Source organism: Lethenteron reissneri, chromosome 69 (assembly GCF_015708825.2).
Source record: "Lethenteron reissneri isolate LAM-NWPU_2019-01 chromosome 69, ASM1570882v1, whole genome shotgun sequence".
In the NCBI taxonomy this organism is placed as follows: Eukaryota; Metazoa; Chordata; class Hyperoartia; order Petromyzontiformes; family Petromyzontidae; genus Lethenteron; species Lethenteron reissneri.
The window spans coordinates 2,463,860-2,484,339 of NC_083847.1; the positions used below are offsets into that span (position 1 = coordinate 2,463,860).

Consider the following 20,480-nt stretch of genomic DNA (forward strand, 5'->3'; position numbering starts at 1 on the left):
TGGTGAGTCTGTGTGTCTCTGCGTGGTGAGTCTGTGGGTCTCTGAGTGATGAGTCTTTGGGAATCTGTGTGGTGAGTCTATGTGTCTCTGTGTGGTGAGTCTATGGGTCTCTGTGTGGTGAGTCTATGGGTCTCTGTGTGGTGAGTCTATGTGTCTCTGTGTGGTGAGTCTGTGGGTCTCTGAGTGATGAGCTTAGAGCAATTGGCTGACACTCGACATTTCCACTTGATGATGATGATAATAAGCCACTTTGTTGAGCTATCATTTGTGATAGCCGCGTCGTTTATGAAAAAGAGTTACGTCGCTCCGTAGACTTGACATGGTCAAGTAAAAGAAAATAATTGATTTATTACAGCTTCCATTTAACTCACACTGTTGTTGTATCTTCAAATCTAGCAACTAAAATTTAACCCACTTCGCAATGTGGTGTCGACTGCAAACTTGGTATACTTATGTCATACTGATGACAATACTATATTCTATCATTACAAATAAAAAGTTTATATTTTTAAACATTATTTTTTACATGTTATGTTTCGGCTTGGGTCTAATTGTCCACGCTCAACTGGCATTGGCTGTAATTGGCCACGGCCCCTTACGTTGTGGCAAGCTTCGGGGCCACTTCCTGGAGTAGTGGAGTTCTTCCATTACTTGTACATTTCATTAAAGCGCGTTTAAAAAATAGTTTTATTATTATTTATTTAAATGAAGTTACTTCATTTAGGCTCGACGCGTGCATGCGTGGAGTCTACAACAACAACCCCCCCCTCTCTCTCGAAGGTGGGACTCAGAGTTCATGGAGCTGCCTTACTGAAACTACAGTAATCAGAGTGTGTGTGTTGTGTGTGTGTCTGGGTTTGTGTCTGGGTGTGTCTGTGTGTGTGTGTCTGGGTGTGTGTCTGGGTGTCTGTGTGTGTCTGTGTGTGTGTGTCTGTGTGTGTCTGGGTGTGTGTCTGGGTGTGTGTGTGTCTGGGTGTGTGTGTGTCTGTGTGTGTGTGCTAATGCAGGTTGTGCGTCTATCAGTATCTAGGTCGACTCAGCCTCAAGTGAGAACCTGGTGTCGCGTAATAAACATCGCCACTGGGGAGACAAAGGCGGCCGGGCGGGGTGTTGGCCACCCACCCCCTCGTGTGCCGTGCCGACCTTCATAGGCGCTGCTACTCGCTAACAGCACTTGCCCCAACAGCCTGTCACAGGCTACACGGGGGATCTTTGTCTTTATACACGTGTAGAGTCCGTACAGTATCATCAACAGTATTATCATAAGCCATCAATCAATCGTCATCAGCAATAGTACAATCATCATCATCAGCAATAGTACAATCAGCAGCAATAGTACAATCATCATCAGCAATAGTACAATGAGCAGCAGCAGCAATATATCATCATCAGCAATAGTACAATCATCAGCAATAGTACAATCATCATCATCAGCAATAGTACAATCATCATCAGCAATAGTACAATCATCAACAATAGTACAATTAGCAGCAGCAATATATCATCATCAGCAATAGTGCAATCATCATCATCATCAGCAATAGTACAATCATCTTCAGCAGCAATAGTACAATCATCATCAGCAATAGTACAATTATCAGCAGCAGCAATAGTGCAATCATCAGCAATAGTGCAATCATCATCAGCAATAGTGCAATCATCATCAGCAATAGTACAATCATCATCAGCAATAGTACAATCATCTTCAGCAGCAAAAGTACAATGATCATCAGCAATAGTGCAATCATCATCAGCAATAGTGCAATCATCATCAGCAATAGTGCAATCATCATCAGCAATAGTACAATCATCATCACCAGCAATAGTACAATCAGCAGCAGCAATAGTACAATCAGCAGCAGCAGCACTTGCCTCGACAGCCACGGAGAGGCTACACGGGGGAGCTTTGTCTGTGTGGCGCGTGCCCGGGTCGCGAGCCGGGTCCGTTTGGCCGTTTGGGTCTCCAACTCCACCAGCTCCATCATCAGCCTCATCAGCAGGGACATCATCATCATCAGCATCGTCATCATCAGCATCATCATCATTACCACCACCATCAGCAACAGCATCATCACCAGCATCATCATCAGCAGCATCATCATCAGCAGCATCATCACCACCACCATCAGCAACAGCATCATCAGCAGCATCATCATCATCACCACCATCAGCAGCAGCATCATCATCAGCTTCATCATCAGCAACAGCATCATCATCAGCAGCATCATCATCAGCTTCATCATCAGCAGCAGCATCATCATCACCACCACCATCAGCAACAGCATCATCATCAGCATCATCATCAGCTTCATCATCAGCAGCAGCATCATCATCACCACCATCAGCAGCATCATCATCAGCTTCATCATCAGCAACACCATCAGCTTCATCACCATCATCACCACCACCATCAGCATCATTATCATCAGCAGCATCATCATCAGCGGGGACATAATCATCAGCAACATCAGCATCATCAGCAGGGACAGCATCATCATCAGCAGGGACATCATCATCAGCGACATCATCATCGCCTGCAGCAGCATTATCATTAGCAGTATCATCAGCAGCAGCTATATTATAATCAGCAGCAGCAACAGCGTCATCTGCAAGTATCAGCATCATCAGCAGTATCATCAGCAGTATCGACATTAGCTGCGGCAGTACAATCAGCAGCAGCAGCATCAACCATCGTCATCAGCAACAGCACTTGCCTTATCTCCGTAGCGACCTTCTTCATGATGATGCTGCTGATGATGATGTTTTGGACTCACGCCGTTAAAGCGTTTTTAGTGGAGGCATCATCATCAGCATCATCATCAGCAGCAGCAGCTTCATCATCATCAGCAGCATCATCATCAGCAGCATCATTGCTGCACCACCACTCGCTCTGCGGCTGTCTTCTCGACCGCGTCCGCCTCGCCACGAAGCGGTGAGTGTCTGTGCGGGACTCCCCTAGGTCCACTCGGCCTCAAGTGAGTCACGTGGTACGGTGCGTAGTAAACATCGCCGCTGGGGAGACAAAGGCGGCCGGGGCGTGGTGGTTGCCACCCACTGCCTGGTGTGCCACAGTGCTGAACTACACTAACAGCACTTGCCCCAACAGCACGTGCAGGCTATAGGGGGGTCTTTGTCTGTATGAGTGTCTGAGTGTGTGTATGTGATTGTGAATGAGTGTGATTGTGTGAGTGAGTGTGATTGTGTGTGAGTGTGAGTGTTATGTGATTGTGTGTGTGATTGTGTCTGTGAGTGTGATTGTGTGTGAGTGTGTGTGATTGTGAATGTGATTGTGTGTGTGTGTGAGTGTGTATGTGATTGTGTGTGAGTGTGATTGTATGTGATTGTGTATGAATGTGATTGTGTGTGAGTGTGTATGTGATTGTGTGTATGTGATTGTGTGTGTGATTGTGTTTGAGTGAGTGTGTGTGATTGTGTGTGTATGTGATTGTGTGTGAGTGTGTGTGTGATTGTGTGTGAGTGTGTGTGAGTGTGATTGTGTGTATGTGAGTGTGTGTATGAGTGTGAGTGTGTTTGCGAGTGTGTATGTGATTGTGTGTGTGAGTGTGTGTGAGTGTGATTGAGTGTGATTGTGTGTGAGTGTGTGTGTGATTGTGTGTGTATGTGATTGTGTCTGTATGTGATTGTGTGTGTGAGTGTGTATGTCGTTGTGTGTGAGTGTGATCGTGTGTGTGTATGTGTGTGATTGTGTGTGTATGTGATTGTGTGTGAGTGTGTGTGTGATTTTATGTGTGTGTGATTGTATGTGATTGTGTGTGAGTGTGTATGTGATTGTGTGTGAGTGTGTATGTGAGTGTGTGTGTATGTATGTGCATGTGTCTGAAAGACAACCCTTGTACGAGTCCTACATATGTATGAGTACGTCATATCTATTTATATAGTACAGTAGACGGATAATTTTATTACTTATTAACTTCAGCGTATTTATTTATCATTCCACTTCACATATACTTTCGTTCATGCCATTAAAACAACGGTAAATGCATCCAAAGTTCAGTTATTGCACAGCAACTTCATACCGCGCGTATCGAATTGTCCACACATGTGACAGTCGTGCTAAGCGGATCTCTCTCCCACTGCTGCCCTCAGGGTCCTGACGTCCCCGCATGCCTCTGGCCTGCCGTGGCTGCTGCTGCTGCTCCTCCTGCTCCTCGCTCTGCGATTCCTCGGCTCCAGACTGTGGCGTCAGAGGGAGAGAATCGGGGTCTGTGCGTCACGCCGTGTCAGAGACGCGGGTAGAACTCATAATAAAGGTTTTTGGGTCAGATCGCGTTATTTATAAATGTGTCGTAACCCTCCACCACCCGACACGGCCAATCAGTAAAAAATGTGTTACTTTTATTAAATAAATACAATGACAATTCCTTATAAGGGAAACAAACACCAATGAATAACATTTGAATGATTACTAATCTATATAATTACAATACCCTCCCCCTCTTTGCCTCGAATCACTGCACCAGATTGAATTGAATTAAATGATGACGTCACCCTGATGCTGCTCTATTTAAGACCGGAAGCAACAGGAGAGCTTCACCATTCTTGCCCGATGAAGCTGATTGTAACTATCAGCGAAACGTTGAACTACTCAAATTTAAAAATGCTGTTGAATCTCTCTTCAGCACACCGGTGGGCTAAATAAGTAAATTATTTTGTCTTTTGAAAACGTGACACTTTTATTACTATTTGGCCGTGTCGGGTGGTGGAGGGTTACGACACATTTATAAATAACGCGATCTGACCCAAAAACGTTTATTATGAATAATATTGGTCGCGAAAGCCTGCTACGTGTTAAATCGAGCAAAACTGTTGGTATAGCGCCCGTCGCTTCGTATACAGCACCCCATGCCTGGCCGCTGCTTGTGCGTGGTTCCTCTTCCTCCTCACCCCTCTCTCTGTCTGTCTGTCTGTACGCGTTACAAGTTGAGATGATAGATAGGGGACCGCAGAGCTTGGGAACTGCACTCTGATGTTGTAGGAGAAAACATTTATTAAAAAGTCTATTTAATTAAGTAGAACGTGTTGACTACGTTTATTTAAAGTTGCGCATGTTGATGTGACGTCACATTTATCACCCCCCCCCCCCCCCCCCATCGTCACAAATGTCTGACTCCCCCCCCCCCAGGTGCGTGACGTCATTTATGGACGGCCCCTTAGTTTCCAGTCCGCGATAACGCGTAAGATGCGTACGCAGGCTGGCCATCTGGGAGCATCATCTCAATGTCTTGTGTGATGACAGTGCTACGCCGCGTGACGTAGCTCCGTTCACTCGATCGCGCTATATCCAATCTGCATCTGCGCTATAAAAAAAATGTGTTCCCTAATATGTGTGCATGTTGAACTTCTTTCGCACCGTACGTAGCCAACCGTGCTAATCGGAGGTGCCGGGGAGGATCAACAAACTACGGATCTCTGTGTGAGTCTATGGGTTTTCATGCGATTCTACGGGTCTATTTTGGGAGTCTATGGGTCTCTGTGTGAGTCTATGGGTTTTTATGCGATTCTACAGGTCTATTTTGGGAGTCTATGGGTCTCTGTACGAGTCTATGGGTTTTTATGCGATTCTACAGGTCTATTTTGGGAGTCTATGGGTCTCTGTATGAGTCTATGGGTTTTCATGCGATTCTACGGGTCTATTTTGGGAGTCTATGGGTCTCTGTGTGAGTCTATGGGTTTTTATGCGATTCTACAGGTCTATTTTGGGAGTCTATGGGTCTCTGTACGAGTCTATGGGTTTTTATGCGATTCTACAGGTCTATTTTGGGAGTCTATGGGTCTCTGTATGAGTCTATGGGTTTTTATGCGATTCTACGGGTCTATTTTGGGAGTCTATGGGTCTTTGTGTGAGTCTATGGGTTTTTATGCGATTCTACGAGTCTATTTTGGGAGTCTGTGGGTCTCTGTACGAGTCTATGGATTTATATGCGATTCTACGTGTCTATTATGGGAGTCTGTGGGTCTCTGTACGAGTCTGTGGGTTTTTATGCGATTCTATGGGTCTATTTTGGGAGTCTATGGGTCTTTGTGTGAGTCTATGGGTTTTTATGCGATTCTACGAGTCTATTTTGGGAGTCTGTGGGTCTCTGTACGAGTCTATGGATTTATATGCGATTCTACGTGTCTATTATGGGAGTCTGTGGGTCTCTGTACGAGTCTGTGGGTTTTTATGCGATTCTATGGGTCTATTTTGGGAGTCTATGGGTCTCTGTGTGGTGAGTCTGTGGGTCTCTGTGCATGAGTCTGTGGCTCTCTGTTTATGAATCTCTCTGCCTCTCAGTATAATCACCATCATGGTCTATACACTGTTCGATGAAGTTCAATGTAGTGATGATGATGATGTCTCCACCATGTGTGTGTAGGCGCGCTCCCTAATCCACGTGCCCCTCTCTGTCGTGAGCGCCGCCGTTTCCCCTCCTTCACCGCGCAGGCACCAACGCGTCGCTCGGACGCGGCCCCTCGGCCCGTCGCTGGGAAGCCGTCGGCCCCGAGCGCGGACCGGGAGGAGGCCGGGCGGCCCGGATCCGGGGCCCCCGGGCCTGGGACGGCCAAGCCAGAGGCCGCCAAGCGACGGGCCGATGGGCCCCGGCAGCAGCGGCCGCTCCTGGCGGCGCTGACGTGGTGGACGCTGGGCGCCCGCCGGGAGGTCGCGGGCCTGCGGGCGCGGCTGGTGGAGCTGGAGTCCAACTGGGGCCGTCCCCTCGAGGAGGGGAGAGAGCGGAGCGAGTGAGCGGACGGCTCTTCACTCACCCCGACGACTTTCACCCCAAACGGCAGCCCGACTCTGACCACAACGCTGAATCTGAACCTGACAGCCTGGGTAGGGCTAGTGTCTGGGTGGTGAGTGGGAGGGGCAGGGGGGGGTGTCTGGGTGGCTGAGTGGGGGGAGCAGGGGGGGTGTGTGGGTGGTGAGTGGTGGGGGCAGGGGGGGGTGTCTGGGTGGCTGAGTGGGAGGGGCAGGGGGGGGTGTGTGGGTGGCTGAGTGGTGGGGGCAGGGGGGTGTGTGGGTAGCTGAGTGGTGGGGGCAGGGGGGGTGTGTGGGTGGCTGAGTGGTGGGGGCAGGGGGGGTGTGTGGGTGGTGAGTGGGAGGGGCAGGGGGGTGTGTGGGTGGTGGGGGCAGTGGGGGGTGTGTGGGTGGTGAGTGGTGGGGGCAGTGGGGGGTGTGTGGGTGGTGAGTGGTGGGGGCAGGGGGGGGGGTGTGGGTGGCTGAGTGGGAGGGGCAGGGGGGGTGTGTGGGTGGCTGAGTGGTGGGGGCAGGGGGGGTGTGTGGGTGGCTGAGTGGTGGGGGCAGGGGGGGTGTGTGGGTGGTGAGTGGGAGGGGCAGGGGGGTGTGTGGGTGGTGGGGGCAGTGGGGGGTGTGTGGGTGGTGAGTGGAGGGGCAGGGGGGTGTGTGTGGGTGGTGAGTGGTGGGGGCAGGGGGGGTGTGTGGGTGGTGAGTGGGAGGGGCAGGGGGGGGTGTGTGGGTGGCTGAGTGGGAGGGGCAGGGGGGGTGTGTGGGTGGCTGAGTGGTGGGGGCAGGGGGGGTGTGTGGGTGGTGAGTGGGAGTGGCAGGGGGGGGTGTGGGTGTCTGGGTGGTGGGGGCAGGGGGGGTGTGTGGGTGGTGAGTGGGAGGGGCAGGGGGGTGTGTGGGTGGTGGGGGCAGTGGGGGGTGTGTGGGTGGTGAGTGGTGGGGGCAGGGGGGTGTCTGGGTGGCTGAGTGGTGGGGGCAGGGGGGGGGTGGTGAGTGGGAGGGGCAGGGGGGTGTGGGTGACTGAGTGGTGGGGGCAGGAGGGGGTGTCTGGGTGGTGAGTGGGAGGGGCAGGGGGGTGTGTGGGTGGCTGAGTAGTTCGGTGGTTGTGAGATTCTTGCATAATTTAGGGAATTTCTTAATGATCTGGTGGCCATCCAGTTACCAAAACCTCCACGAAATACCCGGGACCATTAAATAATTGTATGTTTAATTTAACCTGACCAACTTCCATGACTACTAGCTTCAACTCATATTGTTTTTAATATTGTCATGCGATGAACGTCTCCAGACATGGGGAAATGTGCGCATATAAAGTTACTCGTAGGGAGCTCAGAAGATCATCCGTGATATCACCTTCTGCTAAACTAAGACTAAACTAAACTCTGTATCCACGATACAGGTTATTTTGGGGGTGCTGTAGATTCGCTCTCCAACACACCGGTGTGCTGTACCCATAACGAATTGGCACGTTCTGTTTACGTGACAAACCTCACCAATTGGCGGTGTCGAGTGGTGGAGAGTTTAACGGCACATTTATATTTAGGCGATCTCACCCAAAATTAAATCTGTATTATGCGTGATATTGGTCGCAAAAACCAACACGTGTTCAACTAAAACGATTTAAATACCCAGGTAAGGCCCACTGAGCTATGTAGCTCTTTTTCAGAGGCAATTTGGCCACAAACGACAGCTCAGCGAAGTGGCTTCTCATCATCACGTGTGGAAATGTATAGTAGGAGCCGAATACTCTAAACTCACCACACAGAGACCCACAGGCTCACCACACAGAGACCCACAGACTCATCACACAGAGACCCACAGACTCACTACACAGAGGCCCATAGACTCACCACACAGAGACCCACAGACTCATCACACAGAGACCCACAGACTCACCACACAGAGACCCACAGACTCACCACACAGAAACCCACAGACTCACCACACAGAGACCCACAGACTCACCACACAGAGACCCACAGAGTCATCACACAGAGACCCATAGACTCACCACACAGAGACCTATAGACTCGCCACACAGAGACCCACAGACTCACCGCACAGAGACCCACAGACTCATCACACAGAGACCCACAGACTCACCACACACACACCCATAGACTCACCACACAGAGACCCACAGACTCACCACACAGAGACCCACAGACTCACCACACAAAGACCCACAGACTCACCGCACAGAGACCCACAGACTCATCACACAGAGATCCACAGACTCACCACACAGAGACCCATAGACATAGAAAATACGCCAACTCCAAATATACAGCAGCAGGCAACGTCAGTGTCCAGGATCGAATCCATGAGCTCATGCACACCAGGCGAGGGAGACGACATCTCCTAGCCACCTCATACATCACATACAAACAAAGACAAAGATCCCCCCGATAGCCTGAACAAACCGTTGTGGCAAGTGCTGTTAGCGAACACGAACCAAACCAACCGTAGCCCCCCCCCCCCCCCCCCCCCCCCCCCGAAGCAGTTCCACGATGCCCCCTTCTGCCCGGTGCGCCAGGCCTCGGCCGCTGCTCCACGAGGCGACGGAGCCGCGCTGGCCCCGCTCGCTGGAGCTGCGCGTCGAGCGACTCGAGGCCGAGAGGGGGGAGCCACGTGGCCACGGCTGGGGGCCACCGTCGGGCGGTCGCGGAGGAGGAGGAGGAGGGGGGGCGGCCGACGGCGGTCCCGGAGGGGGCGGCCAGGTGCGGCTGCAGAGACGTCACGGGGAGGTAAGGGGGGGGGGTGGTTATGAGATGTTAAATCCCTCACCGGCAGAGCCGGCCCTAGACCTTTGGGGGCCCTAAGCAAAATTTGGTTGGAGGCCCCTTTGATGTATGATTGTTTTCACCCACGAGCTAGCAGTGACTCTAGGGGGCCCTCTGCTGGCCACGGGGCCCTTTGCAATTGCAAGGGTCGCTTAGTGGCTGGGCCGGCTCTGCTCACTGGATATGCGGGAGGTCGTGGGTCCGATCCCCGTGGTGCCCTGACGACTGCTGCTGCGTGTTGTTTGTGCGTGAGAGGGGGGTCGACTCCGCCTCGAATAAGTAGCTGGTGTGGTGATGTGTTGTAAACGTGGACGCTGGGGGAGACAAAGGCGGTCGGGCGTGGTGCTGGCCACCCACCCCCATGCGTACCGTGCCGGCCTTCATACCGGCTATACAACAGCACTTACCCCAACAGTCTGGTAAGGCTACATGGGGGATCTTTGTTTCTAATGAGGGGCGCTGCGGTGGCTATGAGATGTTAACTCCCTCACTGGGTATGCGGGAGTTCGTGGGTTCGATCCCAGCGACCCAGACGATGCCTGTTGGCATGACGATTGGGAGAATACCCCATGCGACCACGGGGAGAACATGAACACTCCAAATATACCTCCGGCATACCAGGTGAGGTCGTTAACATCTCCCCACAATGTAAAATATATTTGGGAACGATGCAGGAGGTCGTGGGTTCGATCCCGACCCTGATGACGATGTATATTTGGAGTTTGCGTGTCCCTCTGCCCGTGGTTGTGTGGATTTTTCTCTCGATCCTCCAGTTTTTCCCTCCAGATTTAGAATTGACATCACGCGTTTAGAATATTTGGCCTCCGCTATAGATTTCCACGTAAAAAGTCACTTCGTTAAGCCATCATTTGGTAACGAAAATAGTATTTTTTGTATTAGTTTAGTCTGTCTCTGTGTGGTGAGTCTGTGGGTCTCTGTGTGGTGAGTCTGTGGGTCTCTGTGTAGTGAGTCTGTGGGTCTCTGTGTAGTGAGTCTGTGGGTCTGTGTGCGAGTCTGTGGCTCTGTGTGATGGGTCTATAGGTCTCTGTGTGAGTCTGTGGGCCTCTGTGTGGTGAGTCTATGGGTTTCTGTGTGGTGAGTCTATGGGTCTCTGTGTGGTGAGTCTGTGGGCCTCTGAGTGGCGACTCCATGATAAGCCACTCGGTTGAGCTATCATTTGTGATCGCCAGGTCGCTTCTCAAAAAGAGCTACATAGCTCAGTGGGCCTGACCTGGTCAAATAAAATAATATTTGTATTTTTATTAGGTCACGGAGGAGCCGAGGTTGAGAAGGAGCGACACGGAGGACGAGGACGAGTGCCGAGAGTCGGACTCAGAAGTAGAGAGCGGTCACGGGGAGGGGGTCATGGGCCATTGTGGAGTTCTTAGTCCGCGCGTGCCAAGCAGTGACGGGAGGGAGGTCAAGGACGAGCACGTCAGGGGAGAGTCGGACTCCAGGAGCAATCTTACAAAGGTCACGGAAGCGTTCGGAGATCCGAGTCCAAGCGTGGGAAGCATTCACGGCAAGGAGTTGAGGGAAGAGTCTGTACAGACTGGGTCGATGGTGAGCACAAGTCACGAGGAAGTCACGGATCGCTGCTGCCTGAGGATTAGCCTCGGAGTGGTCACGGGGGAATGTCACGGGGCGGACTCCGTCGTGGTAAGCAGTTGTGGGCAAGTGGCGGAAGAGCTTACGGTTACGATGGGCAGTCACGGGAAGGATATGCGAGAGGGTACAGAGGCCGGATCAAGAGGCGGTCACGTGGGGGTCACGGAGGTGTGTGCGGAGACTGGGTCAAGGTCAAGAAGCGATCTCAACGACGTCACGGACCAAACGCACTTGAGGAGCAGTCTCGTGGAGGTCACGAAAGTGTGTACGGAGCCTGGGTTCAGAAGCGGTCACATCGAGGTCAACCAAGTGTGTACGCAGACTGAGTTAAGGTCAAGAAGCTGTCTCAACGAGGTCACGGACCAGTGCCACCTGAGAAGCAGTCACGTGGAGGTCACGAAGGTGTGTACGGAGCCTGGGTCGAGGTCCAAAAGTGGTCACGTGGAGGTGACAGAGGTGTATACGGAGCCTGGGTCAAGGTCCAAAAGTGGTCACGTGGAGGTCACGGAGGTGTGTACTGAGCCTGGGTCGAGGTTCAGAAGCGGCCGTGAAGAAGCCACGAATCAGTACCAGGGGAGAAGTGGGGATAGGAGGGAGGCAGCGGAGACCCGTGGGACGAGGCCGCAGGTCGGCCACACGCCCTGCCCCGTGTCGAGAAGCAGCCACGGGGAGACGAGAACGGAGCACGGAGCGCCGGACTCGACGTTCAGAAGCGGTCACGCGGGGAACGTGGAGGAGGAGCGGGAGGAGGGGCGTCAGGCTCTGAGTTTGAGGCAGGACAGCAGCAAAAAGATTCCGGAGCAGCGCCTCCACGTGCCCTCGCCGCTTTCGCGAGAGGGTCACGGGAGGGGCAGAGGAGAGCACGGAGAGCCGGACTCGATGCTGAGATGCGGTCACACGGAGGGGAGAGAAGTGCGCGGGTGCTCGGAGTCAGATGGGAGGGGAGGTCACGAGGAGGTAACAAACCAGTGTCGCTGGCCGAACGCGGACTTTAGGAGTGGTCCCGGGGAGATCCGGGAAGAGTTCGGAGCATCGGAGTCAAGGTTGAGATGCGGTCCCGGGGAGATCCGGGAAGAGTTCGTAGCGTCGGAGTCAAGGTTGAGATGTGGTCCTGGGGAGATCCGGGAAGAGTTCGGAGCATCGGAGTCAAGGTTGAGATGCAGTCCCGCGGAGATCCGGGAAGAGTTCGGAGCATCGGAGTCAAGGTTGAGATGCGGTCCCAGGGAGATCCGGGAAGAGTTCGGAGCATCGGAGTCAAGGTTGAGATGTGGTCCTGGGGAGATCCGGGAAGAGTTTGGAGCATCGGAGTCAAGGTTGAGATGCGGTCCCGGGGAGGTCCGGGAAGAGTTCGGAGCATCGGAGTCAAGGTTGAGATACGGTCCCGGGGAGATCCGGGAAGAGTTCGTAGCGTCGGAGTCAAGGGTAAGAAGCCGTCATGGGGAGGATGCCACAAGCAATGACCGTTACCTCGGGGAAGCGAGAGAAGTGCGCGGGTGCCCGGAGTCAGAGTGGAGGAGAGGCGATGATGGGGAGGCATCCGACGACTGTCACTGGCCCGACGCAGACCCACGGCCTCAGGGCCCAGGCCGGAGGAGTGCAGCTGCAGCGGAGGAGCGGTGTCGGGGCGAGGGGAGGAGGATGGCCACTGACATCCGCTGCACGAACGCCAGCGGCGGCGGCGGCAGGCGCAGTGCCCCCTGCGATGTCGTCGAATGCGACAGTGTCTGTAGCTACAGCAGCGGCAGCAAGTGTGGCAGTAGAGGTGGTCGTGGTGTGGATGATGACGAGGATGAGGGTGATGATGGTGATGAGGAGGATTTAGAAGGCATGGGATGGAGCGAGGAGGCTTGGAAGAGCTACCGCACCGCTCAGAAGCTTCTGGAATCCAACTACAGCAGCAACCGAGTCCGCTGGGCCGATGAGGAGGAGGATGAGGAGGAGGGCAGAGATGACTACTTTTACGACCATAAGCGCTCCGCAGCATTCTCCACCACGCGATGAAAGGGGTGGTGAGCGCGATGGCCCAGTCGCAGAACGATCGCGGTTCCTAACACCGGTGGGCCGTACCCCCCGACGAGTTAATACTATTGTGGAGCATTGTTAAAGATTTTATCGGAGCGGACGTTAAAGGTCTCCCGGAGACGTCGTTCGCAAAAAAGTAGTCGGCCATCATCGGCATGCCTTGGAGTTGCAGTCAAAATTTTCAATGGCAAAGAAGACAAAAATGGAAAATAAGTTGACGCCGCAAGTCACTCGATTGCAATTTCTCACAAAGTCAAAGTGCCGCGGTGGCTTTGAGATGTTGACTACCTCGCCCGGTATACAGGAGGTCGTGGGTTTGATCTCGACCTTAACGCTACAATGGCTCGGAGATGTTGACTACCTCGCCTGGTATTACAGGAGGTTGTGGGTTCGATCCCGACCCTGACGATGCCAGTTGCGAACTGTATTTGGCACAATGTAAACTGTATTGGGCACAGTATAAACTGTAATGGGTACAGTGTAAACTGTTTTGGGCACAGTGTAAACTGTATTGGGTACAGTGTAAACTGTATTGGGTACAGTGTACACTGTTTTGGGTACAGTGTAAACTGTATTGGGTACAGTTTAAACTGTATTGGGTACAGTGTATACTGTTTTTGTACACTGTAATGGGTACAGTGTAAACTGTAATGGGTACAGTGTAAACTGTATTGAGTACAGTGTGAACTGTATTGGGGACAGTGTAAACTGTATTGGGTACAGTGTAAACTGTATTGGGTACAGTGTACACTGTATTGGGCACATTGTAAACTGTATTCGGGACAGTGTATTGTGCACATGATTACATCTCCATTGTTGATTACAATAAAACTCGGGGTCAGTGTTTGGCTATGATCCACATTTAGGTGACGCATTATCAACAATAATTCCATCTCGTCAAGGATCGGGAACTCCAGTCATCCTCGCAGCAGCAGCAGCAGCTCTTGGGGCTCGCCATCGAACAAAGACGGTGGGCGCCACATCGCGAGGCGCTTTCAGATGCGCTTCTGCGGCTGTCTGGAACGTGCTTCCTTCCGATATTAGGAAGCCACCATGAGCTATGGGCTTTTAAATAATCTGGATTGAAAACTAATTTCGTTAGAACTGATTTTTGTGTAAGTTTGTTGTCCTTACCCCACACCTCCGATTAGCACAGTTGGCTACGTACGGTGCCAACGAACGACCCATAGACTCACACAACGATCCCCATAGACTCACACAACGACCCATAGACACACAGAGATGCATAGTTTGTTGTCCTTCACCCGCACCTCCGATTAGCATAGATACCCATAGACTCACACAGAGACCTATATACTTACACAGAGACCCATTGACTCACACAAAGACCTATAGACTGAATAGAGACCCATAGACTCACACAGAGACCTATATACTTACACAGAGACCCATAGACTCACACAGAGACCCATAGACTCACACAGAGACCCATAATTTTTTGTCCTTCCCCCGCATCTCCGATTAGCACGGTTGGCTACATACGGTGCGAAAGAAGTTCAAATTCCATCTGTGGGTGGGCGTCGAGGAGGAGCCATAACACAGGCTGTGCCAGAAGGCGCTATAGCAAGGTGGACTCCACCTCTTCACCCCTGTATGGGATAGAGTGTTTCCCCCTCGCATGTGTGGGTTTCTCTCCGGTGTCCTCCTCCCACATGTAAACACTCATTAATTGGGAGATACAACCAGAGCTTGGGCAGTTATCTGTAACACTGGCTCCTCACCTCATCTGTGGTTCCTTCTTCTGGGCGCCTCTGAGTCGTCCCCTCTCTCCCTAGGAGAGCGATGATCCCTCCAATAATTTCTCACTTTTTTGTCGAGAAAGTCAATTAATAAAGCGCCATTGTTTTTTTCCTACGGAGTCTGCCAATAAATGATCGTGGCAAGGTGCTGCTGTTATAGAATTATATAATTGAAACGAAATGAATAGAACATTGTCAAACACGGATGCATCGCAGAAAATAACGAGCAGCAGGTCTAAAAGAATACATTAGAAATGGAATTACTTAAGAAATAAAGATTACTTTAAAGCGGTAGAAACAAGTACTATGTTAAACTTCCTTTGCACCATACGTAGCCAACCGTGCTGATCGGAGGTACGGGTGAAAAGACAATAAACTAAACACGAGAAGCAGTTGTAAAGAAATTAGTTTATAAAAGTACAGGCATAGTCCGGGTTACACCCCGGATGCGTTCCTGAAAACCAGAAAGTAAATGGAAAATACTTCAATCAAAGCCAAGATGGGATGGTGGGTCGTAGAGTACCTACTACTTCTAGAGATGGGATAGTGGATCGTAACTACTAGTAGGTACTGTACCACGTATTATACATACTATACGGATAATCATACATATAGTTTACGCTACAATCCACCACCTAGTAGTTGTAGGCACGACTACTAGAGATGGGATGGTGAATCATAATGTGGTATTGAACCTACTACTACTAGTGATGGTATGGTGGATCGTGACATCGTACAGAACCTAAACAGAGGATGCTCAATAGTAAGTGTACAGCAATCCCTCGCCAACCGCGGACTTGCCAAACAGTTTCATGTCTACACGGTGTATTACTTGAACACCCATTAACCATTTATCTGGCAACAAAACGGACACCTTTTTTACGAGGAGTCATGTTTGCATAGACCACAATACCTGCAGTCATAATGCAAACAAAAAACACAACTCTGATAATGTATGCACTGTCCTTGAAGTTGATTGGTCCACACCCGAGAGAGCTTTCCTTAGAGCCTAGTCTCACATGGTGTTGGACCAGATGACGCCAAAAGGCGCACAACTCAAAGACAATGCACCATCAGAGTATGAGAGCTCGGGGTAAGCATTTACACCATTGGAACCTCATTTGCCAGTAAAAAAATATGATCGTTTTTTTACCCTTTTATCTGGCAACAAAACTGACACCTTTTTTTCACATGGTCCAACACCATTTGCGACTAGGCTCTAAGGAAAGCTGTCTCGAGTGTGGACCAATCAACTTCAAGGACAGTGCATATCATTATCAGAGTTATGTTTTTTGGTTTGCATTATGACTGCAGGTATTGTGGTCTATGTAAACATGACTCCTTGTAAAAAAGGTGTCCGTTTTGTTGCCAGACAAAAGGGTAAAAAAAACAATTATCATATTTTTTACTGGCAAATGAGGTTCCAATGGGGACCCATTAACCAATCGCGGTTGGGAAATTTGAGTATCCATGGGTAAGCAAGCACGCGGTGTCAAGGAAGCCACATGACGCGTTTACCATGTCATTGCGTTGCGACATGACGTCATTGTTTTGCGTGACGTCATTGCCACTAATTTCGCGGAGCCGTGGGTCTCCTTCCGCGCCACAGCGCCACCCCGTGGCCGCTGCGAAGCTGATCAGCTGCCACCATCAGTTCTCGTTGTACCGTGAACTGCTACTCGAATTCTCGCAGCGCGTTAGACCACGTCGCGTCGTAAGCCAGAGGTCGCAACCGGGTACCCGATACCCTACCCGATACCCGGCTATCCGTTTGCGACCCTGGTGCGGCCGGGTACGGGTAGGCCGTGAGTCACTGGTGAGTCACCGTTTGTCACTCATTTCGGGTAGGGTATGGGTAGCGTACGGGTACCCATACCCGGCCGGGTATGGGTACGGGTACCCGTTTGCGACCCTGGTGCAGCCGGGTACAGGTAAGGAATCAAAACCCGTTTGCGACCTCTGTCGCAAGCGCATTCACGTTCATTTTGTCCTCTCAATTGTAGAGCCGAGAGCGTGGTAAGTGAGTGGTGAAGGTGAGTGCGGTGTGTCTCTGGCTCCTTATAGCCAGCCGTTCCCCCATCATCTCATTGTCATCACCATCATTAACATTAAAGGTACATGAAGTTAATGCAACAGTTTATATGTATTATTACCTTATTGTGTAATGTACTGGAGTTTATTCGGCGTTTAGTTAATAAACAGGCAACTTGGTTAAGCTATGGCGAGTCTGACCGCGGCCGTGGCTCCCCTAACCCCGTATTTCCCTTAGGGCCCTGTACTAGTGTACTTCAACAACCGCGGATTTGCCTCCCGTGACATTTTACAGGAACCTAACCTCCACGTTTGGCGAGGGATTGTTGTATATCTTACCTATAAACGTCATTTTTGTCTGTCTATCTGCGCGTGCCTATCCTTACAACGCTTTTAACTGACAAACTGTTGGGTTTACGTTTCAACAAAGTACACAGATACAACACACGAAACTTTCGGACGAAAACGCGCCATTTGTTTTTGCCCTTGGTCAAGTGAACCTTATGGCGGGACCCCGGGGACCCTAAACACAACAGACTGAGTTCAAACACGTTCCTTCGGAGTGGGCAGGTAGGAACTTGGTTGGACGGCGCATTCGTGCGATCCGTGTCACGCGGCGCAAGCTGCGTGGGGCGGCGCGTCACGTGGCGCTGAGCCTGCCCGAAGCGCTCTTCTATGAAATACAAATCGAGGGCGTGGCTTTGCACGACAGACAGACACATAATCCCTGGTGGGCAGTGTGGACCTGTTGTTCCTACCTGTATAAACAGAAGTAAAAATCGTAATTGATATATTTTTGGTGACCCCATCCCACCGTGCACAGACACGCCGCGACCCACCTGGCGCGGATCATTCTGTTATGTCATGCAAGCGCAGCGAGGTCGAATGCGTAGAAGAAACAAAACTTTGAAACTTTGATTAGGACATCGTGTAGACTGTAGAGCGAGTCGAGAGGAATAGATTGCCGTATTGTTCGCCTTCAACAGACATAGAATGACGTAGCAACGCAGTTTAGGCGAGAGCCGGGGGCTTATGGGACCCCGGGTTCCCGCCATAAAGTTCAAGTGTAAACTAATAAAATCACAAACTCTTTGGTTATTTCGGTAAAGTCACGTAGGTATACAAAAAAAAATGTAATCACGACGTTTCGGGCGCAACACAAGCCTCCGTCACAGCTCGATAGTGTCGCCGACAATCGACGGTTGTGTGTGTAATATATAAAGTGTACACCCACGTAGGGTGCGTATAGTCCCCATTGTGCAAAGAATAAAGGTGCCTCCAATAATTCCTGTCTCCGAACTGCGTCACTACACAAAGTTGGGTCTCGATGGTAAAGTTCGCAAATCTCGAGTGTGTTATGGCGAGGTGGCTGGGGACGTGAAACGCGATTTGGTACCGGCAAGTCGAGTGCGTTAGAGGTAAATCACGAACAGCGGAAGGGCGTAAATTGGGGTGTTACTATAAATACAATTTAATAATAGTGTAAACACGATACCATAAACACGATATCATTAACACGTTTTACATTTTACTTAGAAAACGGCAACAGGGACTCATGATACCATGTCACAGTGTAGAGACTCATGATGCCATGTCACAGTGTAGAGTGTAGAGACTAATGCTCTCATGTCACAGTGTAGAGACTATTGCTGTCATGTCCCAGTGTAGAGTCTCATTCTCTAATGTCAAAGTGTAGGAACTCCACGCAATCATTTACTCTGTAGAACAGGGGGAGATCATACAAACTCCACTCTGTAGCACAGGGGTAAATCATACAAACTTCACTCACTCTGTAGAACAGGGGGAGATCATACAAACTCCACCCACTCACTCTTTAGAACAGGGGGAGATAAAACAAACTCCACTCACTCACTCTGTAGAACAGGGGGAGATCACACAAACTCCACTCACTCTGTAGGACAAGGGGAGATCATACAAACTCCACTCACTATCACTCTGTAGGACAGGGGGAGATCATACAAACTCCACTCACTCTGTAGAACAGGGGGAGATAATATAAACTCCACTCACTCTGTAGAACAGGGGGAGATAATACAAACTCCACTCACTGACTCTGTAGAACAGGGGGAGGTCATACAAACTCCACTCACTCTGTAGAACAGGGGGAGATCATACAAACTCCACCCACTCACTCTGTAGAACAGGGGGAGATAATACAAACTCCACTCACTCACTCACTCTGCAGAACAGGGGGAGATAATACAAACTCCACTCACTCACTCACTCTGTAGAACAGGGGGAGATCATACAGACTCCACTCACTCACTCTGTAGAACAGGGGGAGATCATACAAACTCCACTCACTCTGTAGAACAGGGGGAGATAATACAAACTACACTCACTCTGTAGAACAGGGGGAGATCACACAAACTCCACTCACTCTCACTCTGTAGGACAGGGGGAGATCATACAAACTCCACTCACTCTGTAGAACAGGGGGAGATCACGCAAACGCCACTCACTCACTCTGTAGAACAGGGGGAGATAATACAAACTCCACTCTGTAGAACAGGGGGAGATCACAAAAACTCCACTCACTCTCACTCTGTAGAACGGGGAGATCATACAAACTCCACTCACTCTGTAGAACAAGGGGAGATAATACAAACTCCACTCACTCACTCTGTAGAACAGGGGGAGGTCATACAAACTCCACCCATTCACTCTGTAGAACAGGGGGAGGTCATACAAACTCCACTCACTCACTCTGTAGAACAGGGGGAGATCATACAAACTCCACTCACTCACTCTGTAGAACAGGGCGAGACAATACAAACTCCACTCACTCTGTAGAACAGGGGGAGATCATACAAACTCCACGCAGAGTCGAGAATCGAACCCAGAGACCATCTTGCTGTGAGTTGCTAGCATCACCAATGCAGCTGTCACCCTGGAAATAATTATTACTTTCTTGCTGCTGCTACTGGTGCTACTGCTGCTACTACTGCTGGTGCTGCTGCTGGGGCTAATGATGCTATGGCTACTGCTGGGGCTACTGCTGCTGCTGCTGGTCATAGGCACTGCTCCCCAGCTCGAGTTTCTTGAGCAAATCCAGGAATCTGTCGGCAGAGTTGGGGTCCGAGCAGTCGGGGCGAGCGTCTCGCGGGCAGACGCCCAAGTGCTTGAATCCGTCGACGATGGCGTGCGACCTCAAGTGCTCCACCTGAGACAGCAGAGAACAAAGGGCAACCCCCCCACTAAAGCCTTAACAAAGTGGCTGTTTATAGCAATAGCAGCAGCAGCGCCTATGAAAGCCGGCACTGTGGCACACGAGAGGGTGGCGGTGGGTGGCCAGCGTCACCACGGTGGCTATCAGATGTTAACTCCCTCGCCTCGTATCCAGGAAATCGTGGATTCGATCCCGACCCACAGACGCCTGTATAGTTGGAGTTTGTATGTTTAGAATGAACACGCGTTTAGAGTATTTGGCTGCTGTAAATGTTCCCACGATGAGCCACTTCGTCGAGCCAGGTCGCTTCTGAGAAAGAGCGACGTAGCTCAGGTGGGCCT

At 50.9% G+C, this 20,480-nt stretch overlaps 2 protein-coding genes across 8 annotated transcripts in view; one reads left to right on the top strand and one right to left on the bottom strand.

The window, feature by feature from the left end:
• The first annotated feature begins 2,738 nt into the window (after positions 1–2,738).
• On the top strand, positions 2,739–14,002 carry LOC133360733 (filaggrin-2-like). 5 transcript variants are annotated; one of them, XM_061579533.1, is made up of 6 exons: positions 2,739–2,932; positions 4,108–4,222; positions 5,381–5,434; positions 6,446–6,741; positions 9,246–9,492; positions 10,795–14,002. In XM_061579533.1, exons 1-6 carry the CDS (start codon positions 2,739–2,741, stop codon positions 13,135–13,137), a joined length of 3,249 nt encoding a protein of 1,082 aa, XP_061435517.1. In that variant the 3' UTR covers positions 13,138–14,002. The 5 variants fall into 5 exon arrangements, with proteins under 5 accessions (XP_061435517.1, XP_061435518.1, XP_061435519.1 ...); XM_061579534.1 differs by having other exon boundaries at positions 9,249–9,492; XM_061579535.1 differs by having other exon boundaries at positions 9,282–9,492.
• A 1,065-nt stretch (positions 14,003–15,067) lies between these two features.
• Positions 15,068–20,480, bottom strand: part of LOC133360744 (serine-aspartate repeat-containing protein F-like) — a 79,967-nt gene continuing 74,554 nt past the window's right edge. For all 3 annotated transcript variants that reach the window (XM_061579577.1, XM_061579579.1, XM_061579578.1), the window contains one exon: positions 15,068–20,133. In XM_061579577.1, the coding sequence (XP_061435561.1) occupies positions 19,963–20,133 (171 nt within the window). In that variant the 3' untranslated portion in view covers positions 15,068–19,962. The remainder of the gene's footprint in view (positions 20,134–20,480) is intronic.

Excerpts from the sequence above, each read along its gene's own strand:
- LOC133360733 (XM_061579533.1), top strand. The coding sequence starts at position 2,739 with ATGATGATGCTGCTGATGATGATGTTTTGGACTCACGCCGTTAAAGCG. Across the intron at positions 2,933-4,107 it reads GTCCGCCTCGCCACGAAGCG|GGTCCTGACGTCCCCGCATG; the intron begins GTGAGTGTCTGT and ends TGCTGCCCTCAG. Across the intron at positions 5,435-6,445 it reads AACAAACTACGGATCTCTGT|GCACCAACGCGTCGCTCGGA; the intron begins GTGAGTCTATGG and ends TTCACCGCGCAG.